Source organism: Cebus imitator, unplaced genomic scaffold, assembly GCF_001604975.1.
Source record: "Cebus imitator isolate Cc_AM_T3 unplaced genomic scaffold, Cebus_imitator-1.0 Scaffold125, whole genome shotgun sequence".
Lineage (NCBI taxonomy): Eukaryota > Metazoa > Chordata > Mammalia > Primates > Cebidae > Cebus > Cebus imitator.
The window spans coordinates 1,501,553-1,516,658 of record NW_016107440.1 but is presented as its reverse complement, the minus strand read 5'-3'; the positions used below and the strand labels follow the sequence as shown (position 1 = coordinate 1,516,658).

The following is a 15,106-nucleotide window of genomic DNA, read 5'->3' as shown; positions in this document are numbered from 1 at the left end:
AAAAAAAAAAAAAAAATAACATGGATAGTATAATCTTATCTACATGAAAAAAAGTCTGTGAAAACATACACAGAATGATTTCTGAAAAATGTTCATCTACAGCTTGTCATTTATGATCTCTAAAGGGTAGAAGTTCACGTGAGTGGATGTTTTTCCTTTTCTGAATTTTTTGATTTTTTAAAAAAATAATAAATATGTGTCTTAAAGGTTAAATGCAGCTGATAGTAATGTGGAGTCTACGTCTGTATCCATCTTTTCTCCTTCCCTTGCCTCCCGATAAAGAGATTCTTTGTTCTCAAAGCGAGCCTCCCCCAATGCCACCACCCCAGGTCCCCCCATGTCTCCTCTTCTGTCCCTCCACCTTCCAATGAGCACGGGCCATTCCTGCCTTGAAATCCCTTGGAGCCAGGCCCTGCTATGTCCACGCTAGGGACACAGATCCTCCTGAGCGATCTACCCCGCCCCTCTGGCCCTTGCCACGTGGCTTTCTCTGATCCACAAATCCTCAGCTGACTCTGCTGATCAGCCGTCAATGTGGGGGGTCATTTCCTCCCCCTTGGAACTTTCTCCTCTTAATTTCCATGACATTCCCACCATCATGGTTCCCTGCCTGTGTCCTTGACCACTCCTCATGGATCCTTTACAAGCTCATTTTCTTCCTCCCACTAAGGGTAGAGGTTTCCCAACACGGGCTAAGAGCATAAGACAACATCTCCAGGGGGAAGTGGCAAACAGGCCCGACAAACCCTCCCAGGGATCTCCAATGTTAACCATACACAAACGCAAGTCCTTCATGGAGCACTGGAGTCCTTCCTCCCTCAACTGCAGGCCATCTCTCCCCACCACCCCAAACACTCTTCCCCCAAGGACCTGATGGCCAGCTTTCCCCAGCGCGCCTTCCTGCCTTCCTGACCCCATCCAATCTTCCCCACCCTTCAGCTTCTCCCTGAAGCCTTTCTGAACTATCCAACTTGAAATGCTCCCTTTCTCTCCTGGGATTCCCTCAAATCTCCGTATATGCTGTGCATTTTTTCTTTTGTGTCATTGGCCTGGATGACGCAGTTCCTGCCTCAGGTGTGCATGTCTTGTTTCTGCTGGGAGGGCAGGAAGCGTCCTGGCTTGCCTTCTAGCTAGTGTGCTTCCTCCCCAAAAGCAGGAACTCCATACATGTTGCCTGACTGAAAATTGTGGGCTGGGGCAACATCCCAGAATAACCCATTTTTTAGCCTGGTTCAGGTGGAGCGGAAGGCATCTCATCTAAACCCTGAAGAAGGCGCCTGCAGGTCTCCACCTGGAGACAGTGAGGACCCTGATGGAGATATGGCTGTGAAGCTCAGAGAGGCGAATCTGGTGCCGTCAGATTTGCCAACTCCCATGTGTCACATCTTCCAGGCTGCGAGAGACTGTTCAGGGAATGGGTGCCAGCAAGAACCAGGAGCCTGTCTGTGGCTGAAACCCAGGACGTATCTCTAAGAACAGCAGCAGAGAAGGAAAGTCAGGAAAGGAGCCCCCCCGAAAACTCCCTCGTTGGGACCTCCCTTAAGGCACTTATCACTGTTAGTCCTTTTTTGAGTGACTTGGGCACAAATCCTATGTGTCCCAGTAGAGTAAGCTCCTTGAGAGAAGGGACAGCGTCTAAGATCTTCGTAGTTTCCCTGGTCGTTAGACCTACATAGACGTACGGACCCAGGCACCGGCATTCTCCCTATCAGAGTCTATTGAATAGGGGCATCTTTCTGCATCTTTATGGAATGCCTGCGTGAGGTGCTGAGGATACCATGTACAGTTCAGACATGCACACTGAACAGATGTAGTGGACACCTTTTAAGTGTCAGACACGGACAGAGACCCCACTGTTGTGAACCTCACAATCTGATGCCACACTGTGGGATCAGCTGGTCTACCTGGATGAGGGAGCTGAGCCCAGGGGTACCAGGGACTTCATCCCGGTGATAAAGCTGGCCTGAGACAGGGCTGGGCCTGACCTTGAGACTCAGTGCTACACATGCACACACACACACACACACACACACACACACACACACCCCACTAAATTAAACATAATCAAACAGGGGCAGGGCATGAATTAGAAGCACACCCAGCTATGCTGCCCTGTGCGCCAATTCCAACACCCAGAGCAGCTGCCTGTCCTTCACGGAAACCGCCAAGCTCTCCACCAGCCTAGCCTACCAAGAAGCAGAAGACTTTTTCCTCGCTCTCAAATGAGCCTTGGGACATGAGTCTTCAGTTAGCAAGTTCACCCCCAGCTAGAGGGCAAGGTGACTGTTTTGGCCGGGGCTGGGGGGATGTCTGAGGGTTTGGAGCCGAACTTGAGCCACTGGGCTCCCTGGACCCCTCAGTCAGGCCTCTGGTGGCTCTTTTCACCTTTGCCACTCAGCTCCTTTTCTTCTAGCCCCAGCTCCTTCCGGTGCCCTTGGGGAAGGAGATCAGACTTGCTGGGGCTCCCGGCCCGGCTGCTCCTGCATGGGGAGCCTCTCCTCTCTTTGGATTCCTCCTGGGATTGCATCGCTGTGTTTTCCCAGCCCCTCCTCTCCCTACTTCCACCCTTTGCCTGCATGAAGTGGGCACTGCTCTCTGATTCTGCAGGGAGGGGCTGTTCCTCCCACGCCTGAGGAACAGAGGGCTGCCCACTGCCCTGGCCACCACAGCCAAGCACAAGTCTCTCGGGGCAAAGAAGAGGCCACGCGGTGGGCCCACTTCCAGCCATCTCACCACTGAGTCACTTCCGCTCCCCATGTGGTGCTCAGGCCCAGAGCTCTCGGGCCTCAGGGACCACCCAGGAGGACAACTGGGCTGGAGAGGGCAGACGACGCGCCAGGACTAGAGCCATGTCTCCCGCTCTCAAATCGGTCTGTGCATTGCGCCAGGCTGTGTCATGGGTGTCTTGGGGGTGGGTCCCTCTCACTGGAGGTGTGGAAACAACCCCACAGGTGGCTGTAAATGGCTTGGACAAGCCAGTGGGAAGCTCCAAGGTGGGCCTGTCATCAAGGGGCTGGTGGCACCTGAGTGTCCCCTTAGGGCATGTGAGGGGGCCAGGTGCCAGCTTGCATCAAAAGAGGCAGCGGCCTGGGAGGCCCAGTCAGTTGGCCACAGGGCAGGAGGGGCCTCGGGTGGAAACGGCTTGACTGGCAGAGTGGGCCCTGGCACTCGGCCACCGGTGGGCTGGGCAGCCCAACCAGTGTGTTTTCTTAATCACCGTCCCCACCATCCCCCATTCCCCATACATCACATCGCATCACATCACATCACATCACATCACATCACATCACATCACATCACATCACATCACATCACATCACATCACATCACATCACTGTGTTTGTTTTGAGCAGGGCACAATCCTTTGCCAACAGCTGTAATTCGAAGACTGGTGTGGCCTTTGGAGGAGCCCGAGAAGGGATCACTGGAAGGGGCTGCCTGGCCTGCTCTGCTGGGCATTTTACTTTTTCCATTCGGGTGAAAGAAATCCAGGTTTTTTACACCCCATAGAACCCAAAAGCCAAATATTTGCTGTCTGCCCTGCCGTTTCCAGCTCAGGTAGAGGCGGCGGCTCTTCCCGGCTGCCAGGGAGGGAAGTGCTGGAAGTCAGCCCCGAGCCGGGCAGCCCCTGCAATGTTATGGGAGATCCCTGAAGGGTTTCCGGAGGCTGGAGGAGAAACACACCAGCGCTGCCCGCGGGACCTCTGCTGTGCACACGAAGAGGCTGTGGGATGTGAGGGAAAGGAGGAGAGAGGCAGGGCTTGGGTCCCACACAGGAGCCCCGCGCACAAGGAGAGCCTGGAACCCTGCAACATGGTGTCAGCGGGTCCTCCTCAGGGATCTCATTCTAAATATTAACTCACACCAGCTCTTTTCTTCTCTATCTCACAGGATTTGGCCCTGTCTTATCTTTCTTTATTGTTTTTTTTTTTTGAGACGGGGTCTTGCACTGTGGCTTAGGTTGGAGTGCTGTGGTGTGATCTTGGCTCACCGCAACCTCCACCTCCCGGGTTTAAGCGATTCTCCTGCCTCAGCCTCCCAAGTAGCTGGGATTACAGGCACCCACCACCACGCCCTGCTAACTTTTTTATATTTTTAGTAGAGACGGGGTATTACCATGTTGGTCAGGCTGGTCTCGAACTCCTGACCTCGTGGTTTGCCTGCCTTGGCCTCCCAAAGTGCTGGGATTACAGGCGTGAGCCACCGCACCCGGCCTCTTTTTTTAAGTAAATTTTACTTTTTTAGAGACAGGGTCTCACTCTGTTGCCCAGGCTGGAATGCAGTAGTGCAGTCATGGCTCATTACACTTAAAACTCCCAGGCTCCAGAGATCCTCCCTCCTCAAGCTCTGGAGTAGCTGAGATTACAGATATCTGCCACCACACCTGGCTGCTTCTTTTACAGTGATTGTCTAGAATTGGGGTGGAGCCACTCTGAGAATGTGCAACATCTTACCACCATCAGCAAGGTCCAGGGCGGCGTGGCCCCATGTAAGATGTGGTCCAAGACCTTCCGGAGGCTTCCGGTAATGGCCTGCCCTGGGCCTGCTGACTGCGGAGGATTCAGCTGCAAAGGTGCTGTGGTGAGGCGCAGGACTCGGGGTGAGGCTCCCCTCACCGCCTGCCAGGGGCTCCCTAGGGCTGATTATAACTTGTTTGGCTCATCCTGGACAGTCCAGGACTTGGAGAGGCGACTAGCTGTGATTCATAACAACTCATTTTCCCTGTCCACAGGACCAGCTACATAATTTGTGGAGCCCAGTGTAAAATGAAAGTGTATGTGTTTGTGTGTTGGTGGGAGTGGGTGACTTGCTAAAAAATAAGAATTTCAGGCCGTATGGCAGCTCACAGCTGCAATCCCAGCATCTTAGGAGGCTGAGGTGGGAGGATCGTTTGAGGCCAGCAGTTCTAGGCCAACCTGGGAAACATCATAAGACCCCATCTCTACCAAAAAAAAAAAAAAAAATCCAGGAGTGGTGGTGCACACCTGTAGTCCCAGCTACATGAGAGGCTAAGATGGGAATGGCGCTTGAGCCAGAAGTTCGAGGCTGCAGTGAGCTATGCTCATACCACTACATTCCAGCCTGGGCAACCAAGTGAGTCCTTGTCTCTAAAATAAAATAAAATACATTTTTAAAAAGTTCAAGATAGCACCAGCAGAGCATTAAACCAAGTGTGGGACCTTGTAGGAGGGTACTGGTTGCAGACCCATGAATCCAGCCCTACCGGCTTGGGCCTCAGTTCCCCTAAGTATGCAATGTGGAGGCGGCATTTGGTCAGGAGTTTGTTGGTGGAGCCCTTTCTTCCAATAAACCCTCAGATCGTTCTATATATAAGAGACAAACAGAGCTGCTCAGGTTGAAGCAGGCTGAGAGCTCTGGCCCCACCTCTTCCACCTCTATACCTGTCCGTGGCACCTGAGAGTGTGACAGCCCTGTAGATGATCCCAAAGGCCCTTTTCAGTTTCTGCTTTCCATAGTGGATGAGGTGGTGAGGCTCTCACTGCTAGAACACAAGCATCTGCTGCGGGCGTTATGCTAACCCAAGAACGGGCTGCAAGGGCTGCTCTGGTGCTGGTTCACTTTTGGGGTGAGCTCAGGCCCGGCCCACGGGGCTTCCCCAGCGGCTTCCTCCCAAGGAGGTCAGAGGGTGGGTCAGGCAGGATTCAGCGGTTGGGAAGGGCAGGGCCTGGGCTGAGGGGCTCTGACACCGCAGGTCTCTTTTGGGGAAGGGCTGGAGGTCCTTGGGGAGAATCCTAGGCCCGGCCCCGGTTGAAAGGCTCGGTGGGGGCTGCAGGAGCCTCTCTGATGGGTCCCCAGGGTCGAAATTTACACTGCTGAAAAGTTGTCTGGTGACACCTTTCTGCGCCTACTGGTTAAAGGGATCAGAAACTTCTCTGGACTTTATCTGTGAGGTTAGAGCAACTGCCGATGAGAACAAGACTGCAAGGGGCGTGTGTGAATATCCCCATTCTCCCTCTCCTCCTCTTTGCTTCCCCGGTCTTCAGGGCTCCGTCCCGTCTCGCAAGATGCCCCAAAAGGCAGGGGCAAAGCCAGAGGCGTCCTGCCCTCCTCCCAGCCCCGCCTGCAGGAAGGGCGCCCCCCAGGCCCTGGGTGGAGCGGAGGTGCGGGCGGGCCCCCTGGGAGCTACCCGCCACCGGCCGCGCTTACCTTTCATGGTTCCTTCCTCCGGGGCCTCGGGAGCGCCCCGCTGCAGGCAGCTGGAGCTGCGGTGGAGCCGGGCGGCCGGCGGGTCCTCCAGGGCGCCTATCGCCGTCCTACGCGCAGCCGGCGGCCGTGGGGCTCCTGCCGGGACTCATGCTCCCGCGCGCGGACTGCGAAGGCGGCGGTCGGAGGGGAGGGTCCCGCGGGGTCGCAGCCTGGGGACGCCCCGCCGGGCCCCTAGCGCCGCGCCCCACCGCCCAGAGCGCGCATCCCACCGCCGCCCGCGCGTCCCGCTGGGGTCCCGCGAGGTCTGCCGCCGCCCCTCGCCCCGCGCGCCCTCCCTTCCTCCCTCCCACCCGCTCCTCTCCCTCTCCCTCCTTCTCTCCCTGCTCGCAAGCCTCCCTCCCTCCTCGTCACTTCTTGGGCCCTGGCCCAGATCAACTTCCTTGGTATTTTCAAAACTGCCGCGGCCGGCCTCTTTGTGCCGCCACCGAGTCCCCGCGCCCCGCCCGCCCCGCCCGCGCGTTCCCGCAGCCTCAGAGCCGGGCCTCGAACCCGGGACCTGCCACGTCCTCCATGTCCGCACTGCCGCTACAATGAGGGACACACCTGGAGAGCTGTTTGATCTTAGTCGTTTTCACTATCGGGAGCGCCACGTGGCTGGGGCAGGGGCGGGGACCCCAGATTTCAGCCCTGCACGTTTTTCTCACCCATCTATGGGGTCACGGGCCTGGGAGAAGGACGCCCGGGACCCCACATTTTAGTGCTGAAAGTCCCGTGTCCCGGGCACATGTGAAAGGCTGGCCACCCCTGTGAGCACCCTGGCTCTGCCCCTGGCGAGCTGAGCGACTTCGGGGATCAAGTTCATATCTCCAAGCTTCTGCTTTATACATGGGAGAACTGGGTCTGGAGTGCACCACATTCTGTGATTGATTGATTTAATGATTTATTGATTTGAGACAGAGTCTCTCTCTGTCGCCAGGCTGGAGTGCACGATATCGGCTCACTGCAACCTCTGCCTCCTCGGTTCAAGCGATTCGCCGATTTATTTGTTATTTTTATTTTTTTTGAGGCTCTAGCCACCCAGGATGGAGTGTAGTGGCATGATCTTGGCTCACTGCAACCTCTGCCTCCCAGGTTCAAGCGATTCTCCTGCCTCAGTCTCCTGAGTAGCTGGGATTACAGGAACGCACCACCGCACCCAGCTAGTATTTTTTGTGTTTTTAGCAGAGACTAAAAACTTTGGCCAGGTTAGTCTGGAACTTCTGACCTCAGGTGGTCCACCCAACTCAGCCTACCAAAGAGCTGGGATTACAGGACTGAACCACTGCACCCAGCCATCATATTCTGTGATTTTGTTGGTGGAGGGGCCTCTGGGGTAAACAGTGACTCCCAAGGGAAGTGACTGCAGGTAGGGAGTTGAGACTCTGGTCAGAGCACCCCTCCAGATCCTCACCTGTCATTTTTTATTGATTCATTTATTTCATTGAGCAAACATTGACTGGGCTGCTAGTTGCTGCCCAGGTCTAGGTCTGCTCTGCCCACCCCCAACCCACACCTGCAGGAAATCAATCAGGTGAAATTGATTTTAGAAAAGAGAAAAGACTTATTGGCAAGGGCACTAAAGAGGAGGTGGGAGAACAGCTCTTAAATCCACCTCCCAGAAGATAAGGCTTAAGGATATGTATGGGTTAGGCAAGTGGAGTGGTCTAAGCCCTGGGGAGAGGTGAATGGCAGTGGGGACAAATGAAGAAACAGGTTCATTCCGCGCCAGTGTAGTCTGAGCTCATGGTATTTCATAGGACATATATACAGAAAACGGCAGTGTTAGCATGATCCAAGGGTGAAGTGTTTTGGTTCTCCAACGTCAAAAGGCCACCTCCTGGGGCACTTGCCCAGTTGAAGGGTCAGTGGTCTCACTGGTTTGAGACGGACAGGAGCTGGTCCAAATTCCTAAGAAACAACTGAGGAAACCTATAATGGTGACCTATGAATGCTACCTATCAAGTAGCCAGTGCAGGTTAAGTTTCAGTGTTCAGTAGTGTAGCCTTCAGCTTCAGGGAAAAGGGAAACACGACAAAAACAACCAAAAAACAAAAAGCAAGCGACCAAAAGCAAACAGGGTGGCCGGACCACACCAAATCGGTCTCACTATGAGGAACCAGGCCCTACCCCAAGCTCTGAGAGTGTGAGGAGCATGTTGCACGGCCAGTCTGGTGAGGAAAGCCAGCAATTAAGTGCAGAGCTGGGATGAATGTTATGAGAAGAAAGTGCAGGAAGAAACGGGACCACAAAGTGACACAGGCCAGCCTGGTTTTCTGATGCCACAGTCGGCACCATCTCCCCATCCCCAAGCCTACATGCCCACCCCATTTAATGCTGGAGTGACGTAGGTGAGACCCAAGGGGAAGAGAAAATTTCTCCCAAACTTGGAATAAAGAAGGGGACAAGGACAGCCACCCCTGTCTGTAGATCCCAGCAAATCAGCATGGGTGATGCTGTGTTCGCTCTAATCTCCACTTTGCCATGGCGAGTTTACAGTTTGCAAAGTCTCTTCTCTCCATGATCTCAGCAGAACCTCACAACCAGCTTGAGGGCAGGAACCAAGGGACTGTGCTGCCCATTTTACAGATGAGGAGACTGAGGTTTAGAGAGGGTATTGCCTGCCTGGTGACAGTCATGTGCCCCTGTCACCTGTATCTGGATTCCGAGTTTCCTGTATGAGCTGAGTCTCCCAGGACTAGGGCGGGGATCAGGAGAGCTGTTTTGTAAACACAAGGGAGATAACCACCTTGGAGGTTACCTGCACGCTAACTCGTTTACCTCAGAGGTTACCTGCACGCTAACTTATTTAATCCTCATGTCCGCTCTACAAGGTAAGCAGCATTATTGTCCTCATTTTTCAGATGAGGAAACTGAGGTATGGAGAGGGTAAATAATGTGCTTAGCACCACGGAGCTAGTAAGTGGAGATCATGGGCTACGAACCTAGGCAGGCTAAATCCAATGCCTGTGTGCTAAGACACAGTCCACCACACTGCTTCTCGCAGAGGGTGCTCAAATATTTGTTGACAGGAAGTACCAAAAGTGCGGGAATGTAAAGTAGTACAACCATTATGGAAAACAGTATAGAGGTTCCTAAAAAAACTGAAAATAGAACTACTGGATGATCCAGCAACCGCTGCTGGGTATATATCCAAACAGTAGAAAGGAAATCAGTACATCCGAGAGATGCCTGCACTGCCATGTTTACTGTGGCATTATTCAGAACAGCCAAGATATTGAATCCACTTAAGATCAGCAGATAAATGAATAAAGAAAATGCGGTACATATACACAATGGAACACTATTCAGCCATAAAATAAAGAAGGAAACCCTGTCATCTGCAACAATATGGATGGAACTGCAGGTCATTTATGTGAAGTGACATTAGCCAGGTACAGAAAGACAAATACTGCATGATTTCATTCACATGAGGAAGCTACGAAAATGGACCTGATGGAGGTAGGGCGTCGAATGATTACCAGAGGCTGGGAAGGAAGGCAGTGGGGAGAGGAAGAGAAGTGGGTTAATGGATACAGAAATACAGCTAAATAGAAGGAGCAAGTATTCGATACTACAGTAGGGAAATTAGAGTTAACAATTAATTGTGTATTTCAGAAATAGCCAAAAGAGAAAAATCAGAGTGTTCCCAACATAAAGAAAAGGTAAATGTTTGGGGTGACAGATGTCCCAGTTACCCTGGTTTGGCCATTACACATTATATACATGCATCAAAATATCACATGTATCCCCAAAATATATACAAGTATGACACATCCAAAAGAAAAAAAGAAATAAAATTAGAGCTTACATCATTAAAAAAAAGAAATAGCAAAAAATGACCCTCGTTTTTACCCAGCTTTCTTTAGTTGGTGCGAAAAAATGGCCTAGCCCCTGCCCCTGTAATGTTAAAGCATGCGGACATCCTGGGCTGTTGCTATGGCAACACAAATGCATCAGCAAAGAGATGGTTGCAGATGGGCCCTGAGTGAGCAAAGGTGGTACCCAGCCCTGAAGAGGTACTGAGGATGAATCCCCGTTCCAAAAGGACTCTGGGGGAAGAATCCTCGCCTTATGAGTGGCAGAAAAGAGAAGAGTCGGTGGGCAGCAGAGGTCATAGTTCAAAGCCAAGAAAGCAGAAAGAGAAGGGTAAAGAAGGAGTCGGTCCTCATCTCAGATAAGAAAAGAAGAGAGAGGATTTCCTAGAGGTGACCCTAGGCTTAGGGAGAAGATTTCAGCTGCAATTCAGGCAATTTCCGTCAACAACCAGAGGGCTGGACCAGGGTCATCTGGAGTGACTCCCCCTGAGAGACTGGATTATGGCCATTGGGATGTGGTGTATGCTGGGCCAGGTGGCACCAGCTGGGGTGGGTTGGGGAAGGGGGAAACTGCTTAATCTTGTTTTTAACTTGAGATGAGTGGGGGTGGCTGAAGGCTGTACAGAAGCCCTGTCAATGTTGAAAGTGGAAAGGAAATAGCTAAAGAGAGGCCATTAGAGAAGGAAGAATGGAATGACTGATGGCACAACATTTCCTGTGTTCATGACGGTAGAAAGTCCATGTCAGCGTTCGCGAGCAGTGTCTCATTTGCTCAGAATAACTGGCTCACCCCAGCCCCCTGCCTGAAAGCTGCAATGAGTTTCCTTTTCTTTTTTCTAATTTAGGCAAAAGCCACCCCTCTTTCTCCTAAAGCTCACTTCCTCCACCTGTGCCTCTGATCCTTGACTCCTCTCCAGTAAATGAGTTAAGCAGGATTTCCGCTTTTCTTTCCGCCTCATTCCTTGCTCTAATTAACTCTCCTTAGAGTGCTCAGGGAAATTGATCTCTTCCTCGTCGTTGGCTAATATAATAGCCTTTTCCAAAATCTGCAACTTCTTCAACAGTTTTGTAGCATTTAACACCATTGGTCAGGGTTCTCCAAAGTAACAGAACCAATAGGACATATGTATATAGATATGTATGCATCTCTCTATATATTTATATCCATACACATAGGTGCATAGAGAAAAATTATGTAGATAAGGATAGAAGTAAATATTTTCAGAAATTGGCTCATGCAATTATGGAGGCTGCCAAGTCCAAAATTTGCAGGGCAGGCTGGAGACCCAGGAGCAGGTGATGTTGCCATTCAAGTTCGATGGCAGTCTGGAAGCAGGGTTCTCTCTTTCTCAGGGGACCACATCTTGTTTCTCTTAAGGCCCTCAACTGACTGGACGAGACACCAGATTATGGAAGGTAATTCACTCTACCCAAAGTTTGCTAATGTAAATGTTAATCTCATCTAAAAAAAAAATTCCTTTGTCTTAGAAACATCTAGAAGAGTGTTTGACCAAATATCTGAGGACTGTGCCCTGAGTTGACACATAAAATTACCCATCACTAACTCCGTGGACAGCTCCTTCTTGACTGCCTTCTCTGGCTTATCTGATCCTACATACTTGGGGTCCTCTTTCTAAACTTTGACTTCTGTTTTGCTGTTAGCTTCTCCTATTGGTATATTTTCTAAATAGATGCATTCCCTATCCTTATGTTAGTCAGTGTAAGTAGCAATCTCTGCTATAGCAACCATCCCCATACCCCATTATCTTAATACAATGAAAACTTATTCCTCACTCATATTGCAATCCAATATGGGTTGGGCAGTTCTCTTCCACATAGTGACTCAGGGACCCAGGGTTCTTCCATCTTGTAATACCATTATCTGTAACATATGGCCCCTAAGTGTGGGGGATCAGTCAGAGTGGTGGAAAGACTATAGGGAAAGAAGGCAAACCTCCTGAAAGGTCGGAAGGTTCTGCAGAGCCCCAGGGGAGAATAGCTGAAGGCAGCTGTTCTATAACCCTCAGGCAGGGGGCAAGGAGTAGGTACAAGGGAGTATGTGGGAATTTATCTTAAACAGGCTCGTTTACTTATGTTGACCAGGAACTGACCATTGATCATCGGTTTGCCTGACGTTCCCTGAAAGGGGAACGATAAATGTTAAATGTTAACTACCTGCAGGTTGTGTTGGCTCCGGTTTTCAGCATTGTGCCTGCACTGAATAAAAGCAAGCGGCTCCAGCTCCTCAGGGCCGCTGTCTGGCCACTAGAGCCAGGCAGTCACCCAGCCGCTCTTACACTGCATACCTGTGTCTGAATACTCATTTCATCCAACAGCCAAGGTCTCCCTTCTTTTGTTGCTTCCTCCCAGAACTTTCCCTATGATATCTCTCGTGTCTATGGATTCTTGCCTCACTGTACATTTACCAATACTGGAATTTTTGATAACGGCCAAGAGGTGTATGGCAATACCACTCTTAAACCATTGGGTGATGCTATATAACATGGCCTCTTCTAGCCTGATGAATCTTCAAAGGGGGCTTAATAGGATCAAATTAATACTTATGAACCTTAAGTATTAATCCGGTTCATTAATTAGGTTCGTGAACCTTATTTCATGAATCTGTAAAGATACAGTTCTGAGAAAAGTAGTTTAATTACAAAGGATGTTTCAGAGCTTATACAAATCTTCCAGCTTAATATAATACCATCTTAGCGAAGAAAGTTTCTTCATCTGAATCAATTATAAATTGATTCATATCCCTTGTCCATAGCACCTGGCTATACAATCAAAATATATTTAATAAATGGACAAAAGCCATGCATGGCCAAATATCAACTAGATCTTTTTTCTCTGAATGACTAAGCTTCATCTTTTACTAGTGAAAATGATATGACACTAAATGTGGGGTTTTAATTTATCTTTCTTGAATTTTATCTTATCAGTGTACTATAGCCCTCTATCAAGATTGTTCTGAATTTTCTTCTTCCAGTTTTGAGTGAGAAACAAACCCTCCAGGACATGGGTAGAAATGTCCATCAGCACCCTTCTTATCATGTTAAAAGCCCAACTGTTGCAGGCCTCTCATAAGGAAATTTCTGTATACCAAATGCCTTGGAGAATAGCTTCCCCCAAACAGTCCCATCCCTCCAGCTCTGATCCTTCTATTTTAATATGTCTAATTCCTCAACACCTGATGACAGGGATGTTTCCAGTCCTCTTTGCAGTAACCTAAGATCATAGGACTTCCTGCAGGGATCCCTTTTCATTACCCAGTGGATCATTCAACTTAATGGATGAATGAGTTATCATGGGAGTGGGACTGATGGCTTTATATGAAGAGGAAGAGAGAACTGAGCTGCCCGTCTCAGCCCCTTCACCATGTGATAACCTGCACTGCCTTGGGACTCTGCAGAGAGTCCCCACCAGCAAGAAGGTCCTCACCAGATGCAGCCCCTCAACCTTGGACTTCTCAACCTCCATAATTGTAAGAAATAAATTCTTGTTCTTTATATATTACCCAGTTTTTGATATTCTGTTAGAAGCAACAAAAAAACAAACTAAGACAGGATCTGAATGCTGAATGACAGAAAAAGATGTGGACAATCATCTGATAAATTTGAGTATAATATGCTTAGTCAGGATTTCTTTAATTTTTCCATTGCCATAATGATGGAAAAGAAGTAGCAAAAATATCTTTGATGACTTTCATTTTAAAAACCTATATAAAAGTTGCATGCCGTGCCATAATGAAAAAAAATCTATATTTTAATATTTAATAATAATGGTTTTACTGAATTAAGGGTAGAAGCTATTTTAAAATTATATTAAAATGCATTTACAAATAAAAATGTTTGAATTAACTCTAGACATACATTATCATCCCATGCAGGAAGAAAGAATAGAAACATGAATTTCTCCAAAACTAATATGTAAATTTAATGCAATTATAATTACAATGCCATGGGTTTTTTTTTCTTTTAGTTATTTTTTTCGTTTTAGAGACAGAGTCGCCCTCTGTTGCCCAGGCTGGAGTGCTGGAGTGCAGTGGTGTGGTCATAGCTTACTGCAGGCTCAAATTCTTGGGCTCAAGCAATCCTCCTGCCTCAGCTTCTTAAGTAGTTAGGACCACAGGCACACACCACCATGCCTGCCTAATTGTTTAATTTATTTTTGTCAAGATGGGGTTATAGCCACATTGCCCAGGCTGGTCTTAAACTGCTGGCCTCAACTGATCCTCCTGCCTCAGCCTCCCAAAGTGCTGTGATTACAGGCATGAGGCAATGCACCAAGCCTAATGCCATGTGTTTTCAATGAGGCAAAATTAAAGTTTATATAGAAGAATTAATGTTCAAGAAAAATCAAGAAAATTTGAAAAGGGAGAGTGAAGATTACCTTCTAAATATTAAATATTGTTTTTAAGCCATGTAATTACAGCTGGGAGTGGTAGCTCACACCTGTAATCCCAGCACTTTGGGAGGCTGAGGAGGGAGGATCAGTTGAGCCAGGAGCTCAAGACCAGCCTGGTATATGCTGACACCCTGTCTCTAAAAAATTTTTTTAAAAAATTAACGGGGCATGATGACATGCACCTATAGACTCGGCTACTTGGAAGGCTGAGGCACGAGAACTTCCTGAGCTAGGGAGGTTGAGGCTGCAGTGAGCCATGATTACGCCACTGCACTCCAGCCTGGGTGACAGAGTGAGACCCTGTCTCAAAAATAAATAAATAAAATAATATTTTAAAAAATCTATGTCATTAAAACAAAACAAAAACAGAAATTATAAGGAGGCAGACTGTAGGTCAGTGTAAACAAAACCCTGCTAAGATTCCTTTGCGCCCCTTCCATTTTCTATAAAATGAGAATAACATATGCTCTAATAATGACAGAGGTGCAGTGAGGAGCAGGTGGGGTATGTTCAGAAATGGTCTTCGACTTTAGGTCCTCATTAAAATGACTTGGAGGGTTTGAAAATCCTGATGCTCTGGCTGCACCCCCAATTAATTCAGTCATAACCTCTGGAGGTGAGACTCAGGCACTGATCATTTTTGAAGCTCCCAGGTGATTCCATTGTATAGCCAT

The 15,106-nt window shown here is 49.2% G+C and overlaps 1 protein-coding gene across 1 annotated transcript in view; it reads right to left on the bottom strand.

Moving 5' to 3' along the window:
• SCARA3 (scavenger receptor class A member 3) overlaps positions 1-6,512 on the bottom strand; it is a 35,027-nt gene extending 28,515 nt beyond the window's left edge. Inside the window, exon 1 of the mRNA XM_017540415.2 lies at positions 6,169-6,512. Within this exon, the coding sequence (XP_017395904.1) occupies positions 6,169-6,175 (7 nt within the window). The 5' untranslated portion in view covers positions 6,176-6,512. The remainder of the gene's footprint in view (positions 1-6,168) is intronic.
• Positions 6,513-15,106: the final 8,594 nt, after the last annotated feature.